The sequence below is a fragment of the Mus pahari genome, chromosome 5 (assembly GCF_900095145.1).
Source record: "Mus pahari chromosome 5, PAHARI_EIJ_v1.1, whole genome shotgun sequence".
Classification (NCBI taxonomy): Eukaryota; Metazoa; Chordata; class Mammalia; order Rodentia; family Muridae; genus Mus; species Mus pahari.
The window spans coordinates 49135196-49154107 of NC_034594.1; the positions used below are offsets into that span (position 1 = coordinate 49135196).

The window sequence follows — 18912 nt, forward strand, 5'->3', positions numbered from 1 at the left end:
TATATATATATATATATATATATATATATATATATATATATTTCTATAGGTGTGATGTGAATTTGGACTTTCTGGTGTTTGGTTATCTACTGAAGCTCAAAAAACCATCCAGCAATGAGCACCTTCTGAATTCTTACAAAATATCAAATGATACTAAGGCTCTCCCGCTGACTCTAGATCTAGAGCAAGAATTATAAAACTGATCTTGAAATACTACATAGCAAGAAGGCCAGAGATTACTAAGACTAAAACTAGAAAAACTTGGACATCAACAACAAAGCAAGGCCATCACTGGGTACACTGACAGGTACATGTGCATTCCCTCAGAGAACTATACCTTACTCCCTGAACACAGCACACTGGATTAGAGAAACAGCATTCCGCAGTCCTTACTGAACTGACAGATGTGAGAGGGATCAGCACCCCCTATGTTCTGCACTCATGCTGCAGAACTCATGATCTGGTGACTTTGATAAATATTTTGCAATGAAAAAGTATTTTTTTAAAGGGAAAGACTTTTAAGTATAGACACATAATGGCTTGTAAAATTTAGTTCAAAGGGGGGACAGAGAAGAATCATTTTCCACAGAATATTACCATTGAAATCAAAAATGAAAAAAAAAAATTCAGGTTTTTTATACATTGATAATGTTATCATGAGTTCACCACAATTTTTATGCATAATATGTAATTTCTGATTTGTGCTTCAACATTATGATATTTTAAATATACTCAATGCCATCCATCCACTCAGCTTTTTCTCTAATATTTGTCCATATTCTTAATCTATCTAAAATGTTACCATTTCCAGAAGGCTGCCTTTTTCCAATGAATCCAATCTTGTTGTTTACTCTCTTGGAAGAAACCATTTCAGATCCCATACACTTGACTAGGTGTTCAGTGTCTAAACAACTTGGTACCTAAATATAGCATTTAAAGGACATCCTTTCTTGTCCTTTTTCAATTCTATCTAATCATTAACTATAAGGTGACTAAAATGTCATATCTCTTATGTCTTTTTCTCCTGACCCCAAGGCAGGGGAACAAAAACCCAGAATATTCTTGTTGCCATAGGTACGTTGTCTCTACATATTTTTAGTATCTCTTCTGCCTTATGCACTTAAGCCCTAGCTTGCTCCATTCGTCCTTTGATAATGCACACTTGCTGGTATTCTCTTAGCTTTATTATCTATTTCATCATGTTCTACCTCAGCTGCAGAACATGCCCTTAAAGTTAAATGGTATTTCAGAAGCTTCACTTCCCCAAAGTATCCTAGTCAGTGTAAAATGTTTTCCATGCTAAGAGCCTTAGAGTTTGGCCACCTATGTCAGAGTACCATGGAGTGAATTCTTGGTCTATGTTTTACTAATGATATGGCTTTAGGTAAGTTGTATGACACACTGTAAACCTTGATTTTTCTATAGCATAAGTCTTATCTCTATATAGGTGAAAACCTGGTTGAGATGCAAATCACTTTATGTTTATGCCATTATGTAGTTATTTGTTGCAGAGTTCAAGGCCATTAGCTTTTAGTTTTGCAGCCCCACACTCTCATTGATTAATATATAATAGTCATTAATATTTAACTGCTGTTTGAGAAGAATGTATTTTCTTTTTTGCCAACGTAATATTTTATCGATTATTTGGGAATTTCACCTCATGTACATGAAAAAGGAGGGGGAGAAGAGGAAGAGGAAGAAAAGAAGAAGGAGAAGGAGGAAGAGGAGGAAGAGGAGGAGGAGGGGAGGGGGAGAGGGAAGAGGAGGAAGAGGAGGAGGAAGAGAAGGAGGAAGAGGAAGAGGAAGAAGAAGAAGAAGAAGAAGAAGAAGAAGAAGAAGAAGAAGAAGAAGAAGAAGAAGAAGAAGAAGAAGAAGAAGAAGAAGAAGAAGAAGGAGAAATAATTCTAATTTGGGTTGTCTATATACTCACTGGAACATGGTCAAACTCTTAGTGACTCCTTAAAGAAAATTCAGGCCTTCTCCACCCCAGTCCCATACCTACCCCTGGCAGAAATTAATTATGGAGAGTGATGCTTCAGCATCCTTATCACAAATTTTAAGCATTCTCTTCAACGCCTTCCTGACTAGGTTGTGACTTGGAATTGGGGTGATAGGAGGTAGGGGTCTTCACAGAAGCCTTATATATCTCTCTTTCTCAACCGCAGACCCACAGTTGAAAAAAAAAAAACAGTATTATCTTAAACACAGCAGTTTTACCCACTTCTTTGCAATCCTTGACATTTGTTCCTTTAGTCTTGAGCTCCTTGGGGCTCTCAGATATTATGTTCTCCCTCTGTTTTAATTCCATACTTAGTTGCTGTATCTGTCTTTACCATTGGACACCAAAGGAATTGTATAATGAGCTATTGTTTAATGCTGCATAGGCCTGTCCTAAGACACATGCTAATGTATCAGTACTAAAAATGTTTGAAATACTAATTTTCCCCCTAATGATCCTAAGCATTTTCTTATGGTTATACCTTAATACTGAGCCGCAGGTCATTACCTCCACACATTGAACGCAGCCGATGTTTCTGTGGCTTAATGTTCCTACCATTTACTTGATGACCCTGTGCTCCTGTCTGTTTTATGAGCAGAATCTTGGGGAATGAAAATGAGGTCATTCGGCAGGCTTTATATGCAAAGTTTGCATTTCTGTGTTTATTTGAAAATATTTATGATGCTAAAAAATGGTAACACAAAACTGGAATTTTCGAAATGCAAAAGTGCAAATAAAGTTGCAATGAATCATTCTAATTCGAAAACACAAGCATTTCAATTGAGTTTCTACCATACTCTTTTCAATGTCTCTTTTTTTGTACTATAAAATAAAACATAAACAATTTTCTTTGATACTTCCTTGAATTACTTTCCTACATCTTTCTTGTAATAATGTTCATAATGCCATTATTATAGTTATAATACTTGACATGTTTTATATATATATATATATATATATATATATATATATATATATATATGTGTGTGTGTGTGTGTGTATACATATTTTTATATATGTACATAAGTGTGCATTTTCTCACCACAATTTTTTCTTATGCTTTAATATTATAAATAATAATGTGAGGAAAGTTTACATTACAAATATTTATTTGAGATATTGATCTAAATATATTCTAATGTGGAAATATTTTCAATATTAAATATTTATAACATGTTATTTCACATTAGTATGATCTATAAATAAATTGAACTAATGTAGACAAACTTTTTTTTCTTTTCTTTTAATTGGTTATTTTATTTATTTACTAGACAAACTCTCAAAGTCTAAATGAAGCAAAGATCCACATTATTTCTTCCAGGTAGTTCTAGAGGAGTGGTATTATGATACTTTTAAATTATTTTCTTCATTTTTACAATGAGATTGCGCCTGATGATGTAATGCTACAAATAGTACTGAGCAGATTTCCTGGTAATAAAATCTATTTATTCTAGCGGTTAATCAGTGAACCTACAGCAAATATAAGTCTTCTGCAACACACCCTCGTCAAAACAAGTACCTTTATTAAAAATCTAAATAAGTTGATATCAAAAATAAGATGCGCTTTAACTGAAAATTACAAAGGACTATGAAATATAGTTAAAGTAAGTTGCCCATTAGCACACAGACTAAACTTCACACAGAACCAATGTCAAATAGCATTGAGATTATGCTGAAGGCAAAGCACAAACACCACATGTGTGTCCATTTTGCCTGTTTTTGCCATGAGCTACCTGAAAATAAGAGTAAGGTTATATGTGTACATGTAGGTTATGCATGTTCTGAAATCTAATCGGAGAGAAAAGAGTTTATCTCTCAATGTGAGTTTGGAAAATATAAAAAGTATTGTTGTTGATGCTATCTGAGCCAGACATACATAGACATTTATTTTAGGTCTCAGGAAAGATAGTGAAGGAATCTATCCATGGTGTAGGGAATAAAAGACAGTTCTTCTCCGGAGAGAAGACGGCAAGCTCATGGCCATCAGAGAGCTCATCATCCCAGAAGCCAAGCCGCCTGGATCCTAGCCACAGAAGTCACTGAGGCTTGAGCTAGCTTAATTCAATGACAGCTGTCCTTCCTTATTTCCTATTCACCCTCAGCAATGTTACTTCTCTGCAGTCAGCCGTGGTGTGAAATAGTACTATAATGGAAGGAGGAATTATGATCCTGTTAGAGGTGGAAGGAGGAGACATCATCTACTCTCATGCAATGTGTAAAGTATGTTATTCTCCATGTTCTCTTTTACTGCTAATGATGGCGTTGTCCAGGTTCTCTAGAGGAGCATGGCTAAGAGAATGAGTGTGTATTGCAAAGGGGGCTTTAGCAGACTGACTTCTCCAATATAGGCTGAGTAGTCCAATGGTGGCCATCTGTAGACTGAGAGAATGAGAGCCGACCAGGTGTGTTGAGGTCCCAAGCTGGTGCTGAAGACCTTGAAGACACCTGTAGAGTCACAGGTCTTTGGAAAGTGTTGGAAAGGCACAGGACCTGGTTCTGACATCATCCGAGAATGGCAGCCCAGAGAGTATAATAGGACAAAAGGACTGAGCAGCAAGTAAAAGAGTCAGGAGTGCTGTATGCCAACTTCTCCCTTTACGGTCAGCTGTTGCTGGAAGGGTCCTAAGAGGAGAGAACCTCAAGACCTCCGTAAGATCAGACTGTATGCAAGACCATAGGGAATTTCTTACTTAATAATCAATGGAGGAGGGCTCATCTTACTGTGGGTGGTGCCATCCCTGGGCAGGCGATGCTGGGTTCTATAACAAAGCAGGATGAGCAAGCCATGAGGAGCAAGCCAATGTGGGGCTGTGGGGTGTAGGGGGTAGGGGGGTAGGGAGAGAGCACATGTCCGACCAGAGTTCCTGTGCTCTGGGCAGGCAGACGCGGGAGGGCTGTCAGACGCTTTCCACTTGGCCCTGTATGGGCATCTGGCTGTGTGAAGGGGTTGGACAAAGGGCAGCCCCTGATATCAGGGTGCCCGGGCTTACACCCTTGGCCCCGGAGTTACGGGAGAGAGGGCAGAGGGAGAGAGGTTCCCACACAGGCTAGAGTCTAGTCCAGTCTGTGGCTGGAGCACAGNAAGGCTTTCTGATGGGAGATGAGGCACGGGCTCATTAGGAGAAAGCCTATCTCATTGTTCAAGCACAGTGGGTCTTGATGAACAGAAACAGTCTATGGTTTTAGAGCTTTATTGTAGAAAGGCAGGGAGAAAGGAGAGAAGGTGAAAAGAGAAAGAGAGACCAGCCATGGTCAAGAGGAGAGAAGGGAGAAAAGGAGAGAGAGAGAGAGAGAGAGAGAGAGAGAGAGAGAGAAGAGACCACTGGTCCACAAGCCAGAAAGCAGTACTCCAAATTGCCACTACATCAGCTCCTGCCTTCAGGTTCCTGCCCTATGAGAGTTCTTGCCCTCACGGCTTCTGATGATGAACACTGATATGAAAGTTTGGCTGAAATAAACCCTTTCCTTCAAAGTTGGTTTTTGTTTATAGTGTTTCATCACAGTAATAGTAACTCCAGAGGATGATATTCGAACCCTCAGTTAACTTTGCTAAAAATGCTTTCTCAGATTCTCCAGAGGACTATGTCTTGGTTCCATATCCAATACAGTTGAGAATTAAGATTGACCATGGTAGTGATTATTGTTAACTTCTTAGAATGCCTAATTTATGAATGCTACTTTATTTATCCCCCATATGGTCACATAGGAAACATTTATATAGTAAAGTTCAATTACTCCCAGACTTAAGGCATCGGTCTTAAAATGTATTACCTATAGACAGGGACACAGTTGCGTATTGCTATGACCTACAAAAGAGTTCAGGGACTGGAAAGATGACTAAGCTGTTGATAGTATTTGTTGCTCCTGTATGACTTGGTTTTGTTCCTAGCCCTTGTAAGGCAGTTCACAACTGCCTGTACCTCCAGCTTGGGGGATATGATGCTCTTTTCTGGCCTTTAAGGACACTAAAGACCCACACAGTACATTTTACATACACACAGGCTTTCACAAATACATATAATGTCTATTTGTCCTTTCTTTTATCTATCTCTCATTTAAATAGCAGGTCTTGTTCCCCTGTTATTACTGGTTTGGTATTATTTTTCTTGTTTTCTTCTTCTTTTGTACTTTTATGACTTTGTTGCATTTATTCCATTTTTACCTTCATTTTAGCTGATTTTAAATTTATTTTTGTTTAAAAACTCAGTGTTCTAAAGAATTTACAATTAGTGTCATGTTCTTGTAGCATCTGGAGCTGTTTCTTCAGCATCTACCGTAGTTTAAAATGGTCCTTCTTGGAGCTGAGAGATAGATTCTTCAGTTAGTGCCTGTTCTGCACACATGAGAATCTGAGTTCTACTCCAGCAGTCAGGTAAACAACAAACTCATTGCAAATGGCTGTAATCTCAGCACTGGGGAGGCAGAGACAGGCATATCTCTGAGGCTTATTGTCCAGCCAGTGTAGCCGGAAACACTGTTTCAAAACACAAAAAGGTGTGCAGTTATTAGGAAAACAGCTAACCTCCTGTCTCCACCCCAAACACACGGCTGTACCTTGACCACGATTCCTCTGTAATGCCCTAATGCTTCTGATTATGATGTTTTCTCTTGCAACTATTTCCTTTTCTGTTCTTTTGACAAACAGTTCTGGTTATCTGTCTGTATCTCCTGTGGGAAAATTAGCTTTTGATTTTGATGGGTCTATTACATTTATTAGCTGAGTTTAGTTTTTGGTGTCTATAAATTTATATCATGATCTGGTTGTTTCTTTGTAGAAAAATATATAGGCAATTGAACAACTATTTATTTTAAGTCCTTTTAAAATAAATATATGTAGGAGCTTGAGAGGTGGATGTTTGCAGAGAACCTGAGTTTTCAGTTCCTAGCACCCACATTGAGTGGTTGGCCATCACCTGTAACTTCCACTGAGTAGGTATCACACCTTCTTCTGGCATCTGCAGGTGCTTACACACGTGTCTACATACAAACAAATAATGAAAGTTAAAACTTTTTTTTAAAAAAAGCATATGGAATTTTCATCAGTGACTTCAACCTTATTAAAAATAGAATAGAATAGAATAGAATAGAATAGAAATCCCTCAGTTGAGGAAATTCTAAGCTTGTTGTTTACATGGTGCTTTTTTTCTCTTTTACCTCCCAATCGATTTGTTTTGCTAACCTAATGTGAGTTTTATATAATTGTAGCTTTATAAGAAAATGTGGCCTTTGTGATTATTTTCATTTCTTCTAAAATTGTCTGGCCTACATAAATTTTCACATAATTGCTGGTTCTATATATTTATTAATATTGAATTTTGTTTTAGTTCAGGCTTTGTGTTGTTGTTGAATGTATATATATGTATATGTATATATATATATATATTCCCTTGCTTCACCTATCATTTTGAAAGATAAATCTGTAATTACTTGGAAAATATTAATTTGGGAAATATTAATTTTAAAGTAACTTAGTGGTATGGTGTTTGCCTAGCATCTTTAAGGTTTCAAGCCCCTGTAACACACACACACACACACACACACACACACACACACACACTCATACGCACACTCATGCTCATGAAAGTGTGCATGTACACACGCAGCTTTGTGTTGAAAGGTAATCCTGTTTCTTACTTTCACCTCTTGTGCTCTCTGATTTTATTTTCATAGCCATTCTATAGAGAATGCCAGCATCCCTGAGTCCCTCTGTATTGTAAGTTTTGCATTAAAGATGCAGAAACTTTTCCTTGTAGTATTGACATCACTTATCCAGTCACTCAGTGTGCCACTCGGTTCTGAATCAGGATGTGAGATTCTTGTAAATCCAAATTCTCTCAATTTACCACTTACAAAGCATAATTTCAAGAAACTTTAGCCAGAAACTTCTGTCCAACTTTTGTCTCATTTGATTGGGAAATCTTAGCACTATTCACGGCTTAGCAGTATGTTGGGCTTTGTATCCTATCTGACACAAAGCTCTCAGACTCTGTTTCCTCACAGAAGCTAAAGAGGCCAGTCACTTCTAAACCTGAGCTCGATTGCCACTGTTTATTCTTACTGTGTGTATGTTTTATCTTTCCTTTCCTTGTTATCCTTTTATCAAACTCTTTAAGCCCTTTTACCTTTTAACATAATTTTTGCCCAACTCTACATTTGAGACATAGGAAAGCTCATTGCCTAACAAGGATGCTATACAGAAAAAGATGTGAATGCTGGCTGTTCATCTGTCTACTGTGTGGACTGGAGATAATTTGGTCTCCTTGTGGCTTAGTTTCTTCATCCAGAAATGCAGGGAATCATCAGTTACCAGTCATTTTGTTTCTTTTTATACTTAGGACCCTAAGTAACATACAGTAATTATTTAATTAGTAGAAGCTATTGTTGTTGTTGTTAATATTGCTTTTGTAGGTTTGTCTATGACCATATAAATAAAATTTAATTTTCCGGGACCATCTTTAGTTGTATATTGTGAAATATGGGGGAAGCCTTACAACCTATGTGGTTGTGACACTTGTGTATGATAATATTTATCAGAATACCCTAGGGCAGCAGTTTTTAACCTGTGGGCCTGACTTCTTTGGAGGTTGAAAGACCCTTTCACTTGGGTCACCCAAGACCACCAGAAATGATTCACAATAATAGCAAAGTCACAGTTACAAAGCTGCAATGAAAATACTTTTATGATGGGGGATCCAAATATCATGAGGAGCTGCAGTAAAGGGCCTCAGCTTTACGGAGGTCGAGAGCCATCGCCCTAAAGTAAACGGTGATCCATGATGCAAGTTTATAATTTTTTAAAAAATTCTTGTGATCACAAGACACTATTTTTAGAATGTCAGTTCTCTGAACTCTTCTGTGCATTTGAAAAGTAGCTTTTGAGTCATAAGAATTTAGCATTTATTCAGAGTTCTTTTCAAGTCTGAGAAGATTGTACCCATGTCTTCTGCAATCAACCAAAAGCATTTAATCCTAATCTGCAGCACAAGAGCTTCCCTATAGAGAGTTGTGCCTATGTAAGAGTTTCCTCAACTTATCTGGAGTACGACCCTTGTACCCAAATTGTAGGATAGTGTCTCAGTTTATAAAATCTGCCTCAAAAATCACAGTCACATGACATATTTATTTATTTACTTTTTAAAGATTTATTTATTAATTTTATGTGAGCATACTGTAGCTGCATAGATGGCCTCGAGCCCTCATGTGGTTGTGGGGAACTGAATTTTTAGGACCTCTGCTCGCTCCGGTCAACCCTGCTCCGTCAATCCCACTCACTCTGGTCGGCCCCTCTCACTCAGTCCCTGCTTGCTCCGGCCCAAAGATTTCTTTATAAGTACATAAGTACACTGTAGCTGTCTTCAGATGCACCAGAAGAGGTCTTCAGATCTCATTATGGGTGGTTGTGAGCAACCATGCCTTTGCTGGGATTTGAACTCAAGACCTTTGGAAGAACAGTCAGTACTCTTAACGACTGAGACATCTCACCAGCCCACATGACATATTTATATTTATTTAATGGATATTATTCCCTTATGAAAGTCTTACATTAACTGAAACTGTATATGACCCTATTAGCATTTCATGTGTTTTTTTCATTTTCTTATGGTATATAAATGAATATGCTGTGTTGTGAGAGAGTAGGGCAATCTGCCAGCTTCCTGCCGCTATTCACATCAACTTGGCCTCAAGAAGCTTATGGTCATCAGGTGACTGTATAACCATGTAGGATGCATTTCTTCTATGCTAGATTATTGTTACAGATTCCGATTATTCTTATTTCCTATTAATAAACAAGAATTTAAATCATAGTTTCTTTAACATACACATTTAGATTCAAAATTAAAAGTGTCCAAAGTATGCATTGTTGATATGTGTTTTAAAATTTCCCTCACTCTATTATCATCATAAAATAGGTTGTCCCTCTGTTCCATGCCTTTCTCTAACTAATAAATAACTTGGTGTTTGCATAGCATTTTGCAATATAGGTCCTTGATTTTAGAGGTTGGAAGTCTGGACCAGGGCCATCAGAAATGGTTACTATTCATTTTCTACTTTGCATTAGGTCTACTTTACTACATTATACTTGCATTATTTAACTAATTTGAATCTCTCTCAAGATTTTTGAAGTATATTTGTTATTTGTCATAATTATATAGTATTGTATGTATATGAATGTGGGCTCATGTATCACAGTGAAGATGCATGTGTGGCTGTGCCTTTGTATGTGAATGTTCATGTGGAGATCAGAGGACAACTTTTGGGAGTCCGTTTTCTTCTGTTACAGCTTGCAGGAATCAAACCCCAGTCATGAAGCTTGCATCACAAAGGCCTTCTACCTGCTGATCCATTTTGCCAGATCATTTAAGTCTTACAATAAAATTCATTTGTATGGCCATTAGTTCTTTAATATTTCTATAAGTTAAAAATATCCTTTAAAACACCGTCAGCACTGACAACTCTATACTCTCTTCATTCTCACTTGTTCAATTATTTAATAAAAGGTCAAGTGCTAGCATGTAACAGGAACTAAGCCAGGCCCTGGGGATTACAGACAGAGTCCAAGCAGAACTGAACTTCTTTATGAACTCTGTACTTGACTGTTCTTTTCTGGACACTATATCTTAGTACTGATGATGGAACAGGACCTAACCTGGAATTACATTTTAGAAACATTGTCGGAGCTCAGTCTTTTACAATCTTAGACAAACTCACCTTTGTCCAGAACATATTTTCTTTCAAATCTTGCTTAGTCTAGGCTAAGTACATAACAATTATCACTGTCCTTAGTCTTATCTGTTGTAAATTTTATACAGCATGATTCCCCCCACCCCGGGTCACGATCTAGTCCTTTACCAGGTTTCTGTGCCTCTAGATTTCCCAAAACACACTCCAGTTGTGTAATGCTATTCTAAATTGATGCCCTGTTTTAAGGAGGGATGTAGGCTGATGTCATTCCAATTTGACTGAGGTGAGAAAAGGTAGTTTCTGGAGTCTTTAGGATATTCCAAATTCTTGATAACCCTTTTATCACCTATATTGTTTGTTTCTGACTCAAAACCATAAGAACTAAAATTAGTAGCCTTAAGATTGTTAAAGTAGGATTTGGACTAAACCAAAATATTATAATCAACTCCATGGTAGTATTATTCACCTTCTAATTTAATGCTTATTTCCTGGGGCTGCATTATGCTACAAATATCATGATAGATACTTTTATTAACTAGTATCATACAACTATCAAACCTAAAAATCAGATTATATCTCTTAATAAGTTATTATATTTATGTCACTATGATACACCCTAAGTCATAGCCTCTAATTCTTAAGGCAATGAAAACCATGGTTAAATTATGGACACCACTCAAAGGTTCATAAATATTACTATACACTGATTTTACATCACATGGTTTATTAAAAGCATATTATAAATTGTTGAGTTATTTTAATATTTTAAACTACTGAACATTGATCATTTGGCCGCAGCATTTGGGACATTAAACATAAAAACACTTTAATATTTCTTTTCACCCAATATAAATGAATAGACTTTTTTTAAAAAAAAATTTGAATGTATTTCCTCAAGGTTTAATATTCATTGTGGTAGGGCATATTTTTACATCTATTTTAATTTAGAGTCTCCAGACAAAGTCTAACTCAATAAACATGCCTATGGTGAAAGGTGCAGCCAAATTAAATTCTGATTAAAACTTATGTACTGTCTTCTCTAGATTAAACAGCGATCCCATTTGTGATGTCTAAAAATGATTGAAAGTCTCTGTATTTACAGAGAATGTTTTCTAATTTGTAACATCAATATTCCCTACTAAAACCTATGAAATGATTTTTTTTTCTGCCACGAAAACTCACTGATTCCTCACAATTGTTGCAAAGTGTGTTTACATACTTGAGGACATTCCAAATTCTCTCTGCTCCTTTTAAGTCATAAAATCGATTAAGCATCTCATTTGTTAGAATGGGGACACAGCTTTTCTATTACTTTTCCAGTGACAACAGTTATGGAATTTTAAAACTAATGGCGTCCCTGTACTATAGGTGTGTTTAGAGACCCGGAAAGAGTCCCTTGAGCTCTTATTTATAGAAGTTGTTCAGTTCTTACAGGAAGGATATCCTACTGGCAGTAAATAAGAAAGAAACAAATATAACCTTGATAGATATAACAAAGTTGTTTCATAATAAAGTTAATACCTTTTAAGACTTTTAAAAATTAAGAAGGGAAAGTTTTTTACTTGACAGTTAAAAAATGAAACTAGATTTTAAAAGGGAAACTGTAAAACCAATTGAAAAGAGTCAGTCTAGGGAGTAGCTGTGAACAGCGATATGGTTCTAGTGTGCCCAACTCACTGCACTTTTGCATGAGCAAAGAAACTGAATGCAAACCGATGAGATTCAGTGTGGGTGCAGAGCAGAAGCCCCTCTCGCCTGTCACCTCATCCCAAGTAACTGATGCGGATTGGTTCTCAAAACCTGACATTTTTTTCTGAGAGGCCAATGTCTAGACAGGAAACCTAGACAGCCATGGACCTCCTGATGGATGAGCTCAGGTAATTGCTGTGCTGGAAAAGCCTTCCCTTGCTTCATTACAATTGGTTCATCTATTCTTCTATTTTTTTCCTCTGCTGTGTCCAAGCACCTTCCTCGTTGTTCCAATACAACAGTTACTAATTGTCACTGTTCTTGCTTTATAAAATTGTTTGTTTTAAGCACTTTTCCTGCAATAGCGTAAGCATAATCAAACAGATAGAATATGTTAAGAAAGTAACCCTTCTGCTGAGAAGTTTGTCTAAAGGAACACAATAAGTATCATTTACCTGCAGCCAATTTCATTGAACCCAGTTTATCTCCTGATCATCGCACCTATTTATCTTCCTAACTTCTATTTTCACTGCATTTGTGTCATCAAATAGCATTACGAGTTCATTGGAATCAAATTAAGTGAAATGCACATATAAAGTGGTTTTTCATATTTGTAGTTTTATGTGTCATATATCTTAAAAATATAATTTGCATAATATAATGAAATATAAGGTTTTATATTTTATATTTTTATATAATTTTGCATAACTAAAGTCTAAGTGCTTTTTTAAAATTTATTTTCCTAATTTTCATGTAAGGCTTCATATCTTAAGGACAATATTTGATGTAACTTTATAATAATTTCTGTTTAGGCTCCAGAAATGTAATTTTTTGTACCATTGATAAAACTGGAACATAAGTCTCATAGTTATGTTTTTACTGCAGGTTGCAATATATTTATTTCTTTTATTATATGTTTTAAAGGGTCACATAATAGCATCCTGTGATGCCCGTGGAGTTACAAAGCTGTGGGACTTCCGGAAGCTCATTCCAATTGTGTCCATTGATGTGGGTCCAAGTCCTGGAAATGAGGTGAACTTTGACCCATCAGGTAGGATCTGTTTTGTTTCATTATTGGCACCTGATGAACATTTTTTTTAATTTAAAATGCCATTTTTTTCTCAAAGTTTTTGGTAAACTTTGTATGAAATTTGTAATCTTCTGTTTTGAATATATCAGCTGTGGCATTTCTAGTTTATCAAAATCATGAATCTTACTATGAAACAATTACATTGATCTCATAAAGGAATAATTAACATAAGGAAATAAAAAGGAAGATATTAGTGTAGAGACATCATAAGCTTGCTGACAGCATCATGAGTATTCTTATAGCCATGTCCCATAGCTTACCTAGGTAAGCTACCTGACTCCCTGCAATGTAAGTGATTCAGCGGAGAGCAACAAAAACTATATCAAGATAAACTTGAAATATTTTAATGGAATAGGTTACTTATAAAAAAGTTAATAAATTGCTCTGAAATTCTCTAGAATTTATGCACATATTCATCTATTATTGTAGCTAAATGTTTTAATGCTTTATGAAATTTTTGTAGTATTTTTCCTGAAATACACAAGAATTATCAAGCAGATAAAATATTTTATCCCTACTGATGATGAATAGAGTGGAATCTGATGTTAAGTAAATTGATTCCAATTGTCCACTTAGAAGATTAAAGTACTACTGCTTCTCCATCTTTAATGGCAGACTCTGTTAAATGAGGGATGGACAGTACATCTTCCCTTTGATAGTGATGCACATTTAAGATTTTTGAACTTTTGAGAATTCCTCAGTCTTTATTTGTAATCAATTAAAATTTTAATATGACTAAACTTCAGTTGTAAAGGAAAAAATAAATATATAAGAAGAAAAAATGCTTTATTTAAAAAAAAAATAGTTCGTATTAATTCCCTGGTACAGAATCATAAGCATACCAAGAATAATTCTGGAGTCATAAGATAATTGCTGTATGTTTCTTAAAACTGGTTTTGTGTTATTATTATTAAGCATCAGAAAATATAAATGGTAAGTTACCGTCTTGAATTGTGTGTTGCATTTTCATTGCATCTGAACCTATCTATACCACTGGGAACACAGCGTTTTCCGTTATTCAGTATGGTGGCACGTGTATGCAGTGCTAAGGAGGTAGAGGTAGGAGGGTTCTAAGAAAAAACGAAAATTTCAAAAAGTAAAGAAAAAATTTTAATACTATTCATGGCATTATGACATTTATGGTCTACCTAGAATTCAAAGAGAAGACACAATGCCGAATCAAAGATTCTAACTATCAGTTGGAATTTTCATTCCATACTGTTATATGTAAGAAATTAATATTTCAATGTAAGGTTCTGACATGTAAATCTGAACTGTCATCGGATCTCCAAGGGTGTTTCTAAGCTATAACAGACAAGTCACATCTCTAAATCCATTTTGATTGCCTTAAGCAGTACTCATGTCTTTGAATGTTGAAATTTGAATAGTAAAAGGTGAGGCTGTAACATTCTAGTAACAGAAGTTAAGATCCCTTTAAAAACTATTACACAATTAAAAATAGCTCTATATTTTATTGTAATTATTAGATGTGATACTGCTGACTTTTTATTGACCTTTGCTTTCCAGTTGGAAAGTTCTTTGTACAGCCAGGCAAACATGATTTTAAATAAATATCAGCATCTATCTTTTGCTGCACAAACCAATATATTAAAGTCTAGCTATAGCAAATCTGTTTTTTTCTTGCACGGCTACCAAACTCCTGGTCATACACTAATGTTAAGAAAAGTAGAGAGATTTGATATTAGAATGATGAGAAACATAAAGACAGAAACTGCAAACCAGAGATCCTGTTATCGGACCACAGCAACACAATTTCAGTTCGACCTTCCTATCCCTTTTACCATTTCTTCAAGGAACATATGATAATTAATTTTAATTCAATATGCACGAGAAATTACTGTCACAAGTCTTTCCTCATTGAATAATGAGGAACCTGTGCTTCTCTACAGACATCTGCAATGACCCTTTTTTAAAAAATAAATAAATAAATAAAATATACCAAGCATTGGGTTAAATTTAGTGGGAGTCCAAGATCAAATTGGAGCATGAACAAAAAGATTTTTTTAAAGTATAATACTGGGGATTTTGTTCTTCTGAAGAAAGTAGAGTAGAGATCTGGAGCAAGCCAACCCTGTAATAAAGATAAGTGACTCATATATCTTTGCTAATTGCCATTTGTTTGGGATAAAATATTCAGTAAGGAAATGTAGCAGAATTGCATTATGAAAAATATCTGCAATACAATGATAAAATCAAGTCTGAATTAATAAAGTCAAAATCTGTGTCCATCTGAAGATGACAAGTTTGTATTTATTCACAGGGCAAGCTAACGCAAGCATAGATGATATGAATCCAAAAGAGCAAGAGAATATTGACCTGGCTAAAAATAAAACGCATTGATTGGGAATACACATTGAGTTTTTGCTAAGCCATGTCTCCTGGTCGAAATTTGTGACAGTATGACCCAAAATGTTATTCATCACAATTTCACCTTTTTAGAGGCAAAGCTCTGTCTAACTGCCCTAGCTGTACTCTGGACCTCAGAGAAAGTAATTTATTAGAAGACATGCATGGCTACCTTGGTATTATGAAATGTGTGTGAATGTTTGGATAACATCTTAGCTAAGTTGGTTCAAAGAAGAAATGTGTTACTGTTATAAATTCTGAGTGATCATTATATACCTTGATCAATTTAATTGAAGGGCAACAAGAGAAATGTTTGATGCTGTCTCCATAAACTCTGAGTTATTTCTGTAGATACTGGATTTCTAGTGACTGAAAATCTAACACAATTTAGGAAATAGATTGAAGATCATAACACAACTGATTATTATTGAACTATTATTTTCAAATTTCATGAGTATAAAAATACATAATTAGTAGTTGTAGACAAATATTTTCATTTTAGGTTTACAAATGTATGTTCTAAGAAATGGCTCTTTATCTCTTCTAAGATTGATACCCTTATTAGTACATCTTTTATAACAGGTAGTTTTGATAAAGAACTTTATACCCCAGAAGTATAGGTGCAGAATACATATTACAACTCAGACTCTTATATTTAATAACATCTTTGGCATTGTTTAGACAAATTATTTAATCACTCTGAACTATATGTACTCATGGAAATAAGAGAGCAGATAATTAGTCAGTGTTTAATGGTGGTTCAAAGGGACAATGGTGTCGCACCATAAGGAATTCTGAGCTTGGCCTTTTATGTTTCTTAAAGCTGGAACGGATCTCAGAGATTATTCTTCTCCCTTTAGGAATAAGAAAAGTCAGTTGGTCTGCTATGAGTGTGTAAGATGTCTAAGAATGTATGCCAGTCACAGAATTAGAGAAAGACAGCTAAACCTTTGTTCTTATATTGAGACTTCGTTGAAATCATTAACTGAGACTGCACTATGTTTTATGAAATGTACATTATATATTTAAATATTTGAGCATGTACAAATCACTGTGGATGACTTTGCTTTTCCACTGCTGAATCAGCCACACAAATATTGGAAAGAAGAACTGCATGTGGCATAGCATTATTTACATAATGTTTCATTTACAAGTGCATTGCCTGTGACAAATACAGATTATCTGTGTTTATAGATGTATCCATATATTAGTATAAACTTATAACACTGAATTTGTGAGAGGATAAATGTTTCTTTCTCATTAAGCAAAGAGCCTCCTGGGAATGTAAAACAACAAGTTTTTGTGAATATTCACTATCTAAATAATATCCTTCACTTGGTCATATTTAAAGTGTCATATGTTTTTTTTTTTTCAAACATTATTGCTTGTTTCAGAAAATGTTAAATGCAGTTGTATGGTGAAAGTAATAAAAGTGTGCTCAAAGGATTTATACATTCCCCTTTCCACAGCTCTCATTTCACTGTGCTTATATACTGCAGCAAGATTTTTTGCTCCTTTGTAAAAGGTAATTCCAGCACATTTGTAAAGTATAGTCACAGCTCTAGAAAAATGCAGGGGCAGAAATTTGAGCCAGATGCAGGCTCTCCTCTAGAAAACCTGTAGGTATCAGATCATTCGAATAGGCAAAGTTCCCCAGCTTTTGGAGAAAATCCTAAATGTTCCCAACAAACAGAACCATGCCAGAAATCCTAAAAGGAGGGGAAAAAACAAAACAAGCCCAAAAAGAGACCCAACTTTTTTTCTTGCTCTCAACCTATTTTTTTTTTCAAAGCAAGATATCCCCCAAAATCTTTGGCTCAAATTGGTCAGTATTGATTAATAAAAGCTACAATACATCATTTTGTATTTAAAAGTCAGTTTCTGGTCAGCAGTAGTGGTGCATGCCTTTAATCCCAGCACTTGGAATGCAGATGAAGTGGATCTCTGAGTTGGAGGCCAGACTGGTGTAGGGAGTGAGGTACAGGAGAGCCAGGGATACACAGAGAAACCCTGTCTGGATAAAACAAATGAACAAACAACAAACAAGTCAGTTTCTGAATAAGTCCCCCTGGTAGAGCACACAGGAAAAAACAAAAAACAGAACAAAACAATAACAACAACAACAACAACAAAAACCCCTCTAGTTTAGAGGTTATTTTTTGTTTTAAGTTTAGAGGTTGTTTTTTGTTTGTTTTAATGGCTGAATGATTTGGGTAGAATTCCTAAATCTGAACCTCAGTTCATATACAAAGTCAGAAACCTATAGGATCTTCCACTCCACCCATGAGTGGGTACCAAGAACTGACCGTACATATTTCCAAACAGTGGAAGGGTAGTGAGCTGTAGGATGGGGGAGTGTGGGCAAAAGGAAAAAAAAAATCTTGAAACAACAGCAGTTTTCAAACACTGAATGGTGATCAATTAAAAAGATAATGCAACAGTAGTTCTTAACACAGTGTGAGTCAGGCAAGCTGCATGACTTACCCCAGTCTACTGCCCAGATTCAACTACTGCATTTTATCTCAGGGAAGGACAGACTGACAGGCCACACTTAATAGCTTCTGGGAGACTGAAGGAGGAGAGCTAAGGAGAACAGGCCTTGGAGGTCAGAGCAGCCTCAGTTTGCAGGACAGAGTAGGGTCAGGTGAGGACAGTGTAGAGAGACCCTAGAGATCTGCAGACGTTCCTCCACTACCTCCACTTGCTAGCTGAGTAAGGATTTGAGAATGAGAGTTTAAAGTCAAAGGAAAGATGTCTAAAGGCAGAGAGGGGAAAATTCCAGGAGCTCATAAGGCTTCTGTAGGAATAGTTTATGTTTCTCTAGCCAAAGAGGAAAATCCTGCAACTCAAAGACCAAAGAGGAGAGCAGGAATTGAAGGGCCACTGCCAACTGGGCAACACAGCATCATTTACAAGCATGTAGAATGTGCAAATTTAAAAATCATCCCTGGCACCGCTGCACTGCCGGGGAAAGAGCGGACTGGTGAGGGGACCCGCAGCAGCTGGACCCGATCGTCCTGCGCCTCTCCTGCCCAGGAGGAGTGTTCGCCTGGCGGCTGTCCGCAGGCTGATCCAGCGCCCAACA

General features: G+C 36.2%; 1 protein-coding gene across 2 annotated transcripts in view; it reads left to right on the forward strand.

Moving 5' to 3' along the window:
• The window catches only part of Spag16 (sperm associated antigen 16), an 834729-nt gene that overhangs the window by 600905 nt on the left and 214912 nt on the right, over window positions 1-18912 (forward strand). For both annotated transcript variants that reach the window (XM_021198510.1, XM_021198512.1), the window contains one exon: window positions 13295-13421. In XM_021198510.1, the coding sequence (XP_021054169.1) occupies window positions 13295-13421 (127 nt within the window). The remainder of the gene's footprint in view (window positions 1-13294; window positions 13422-18912) is intronic.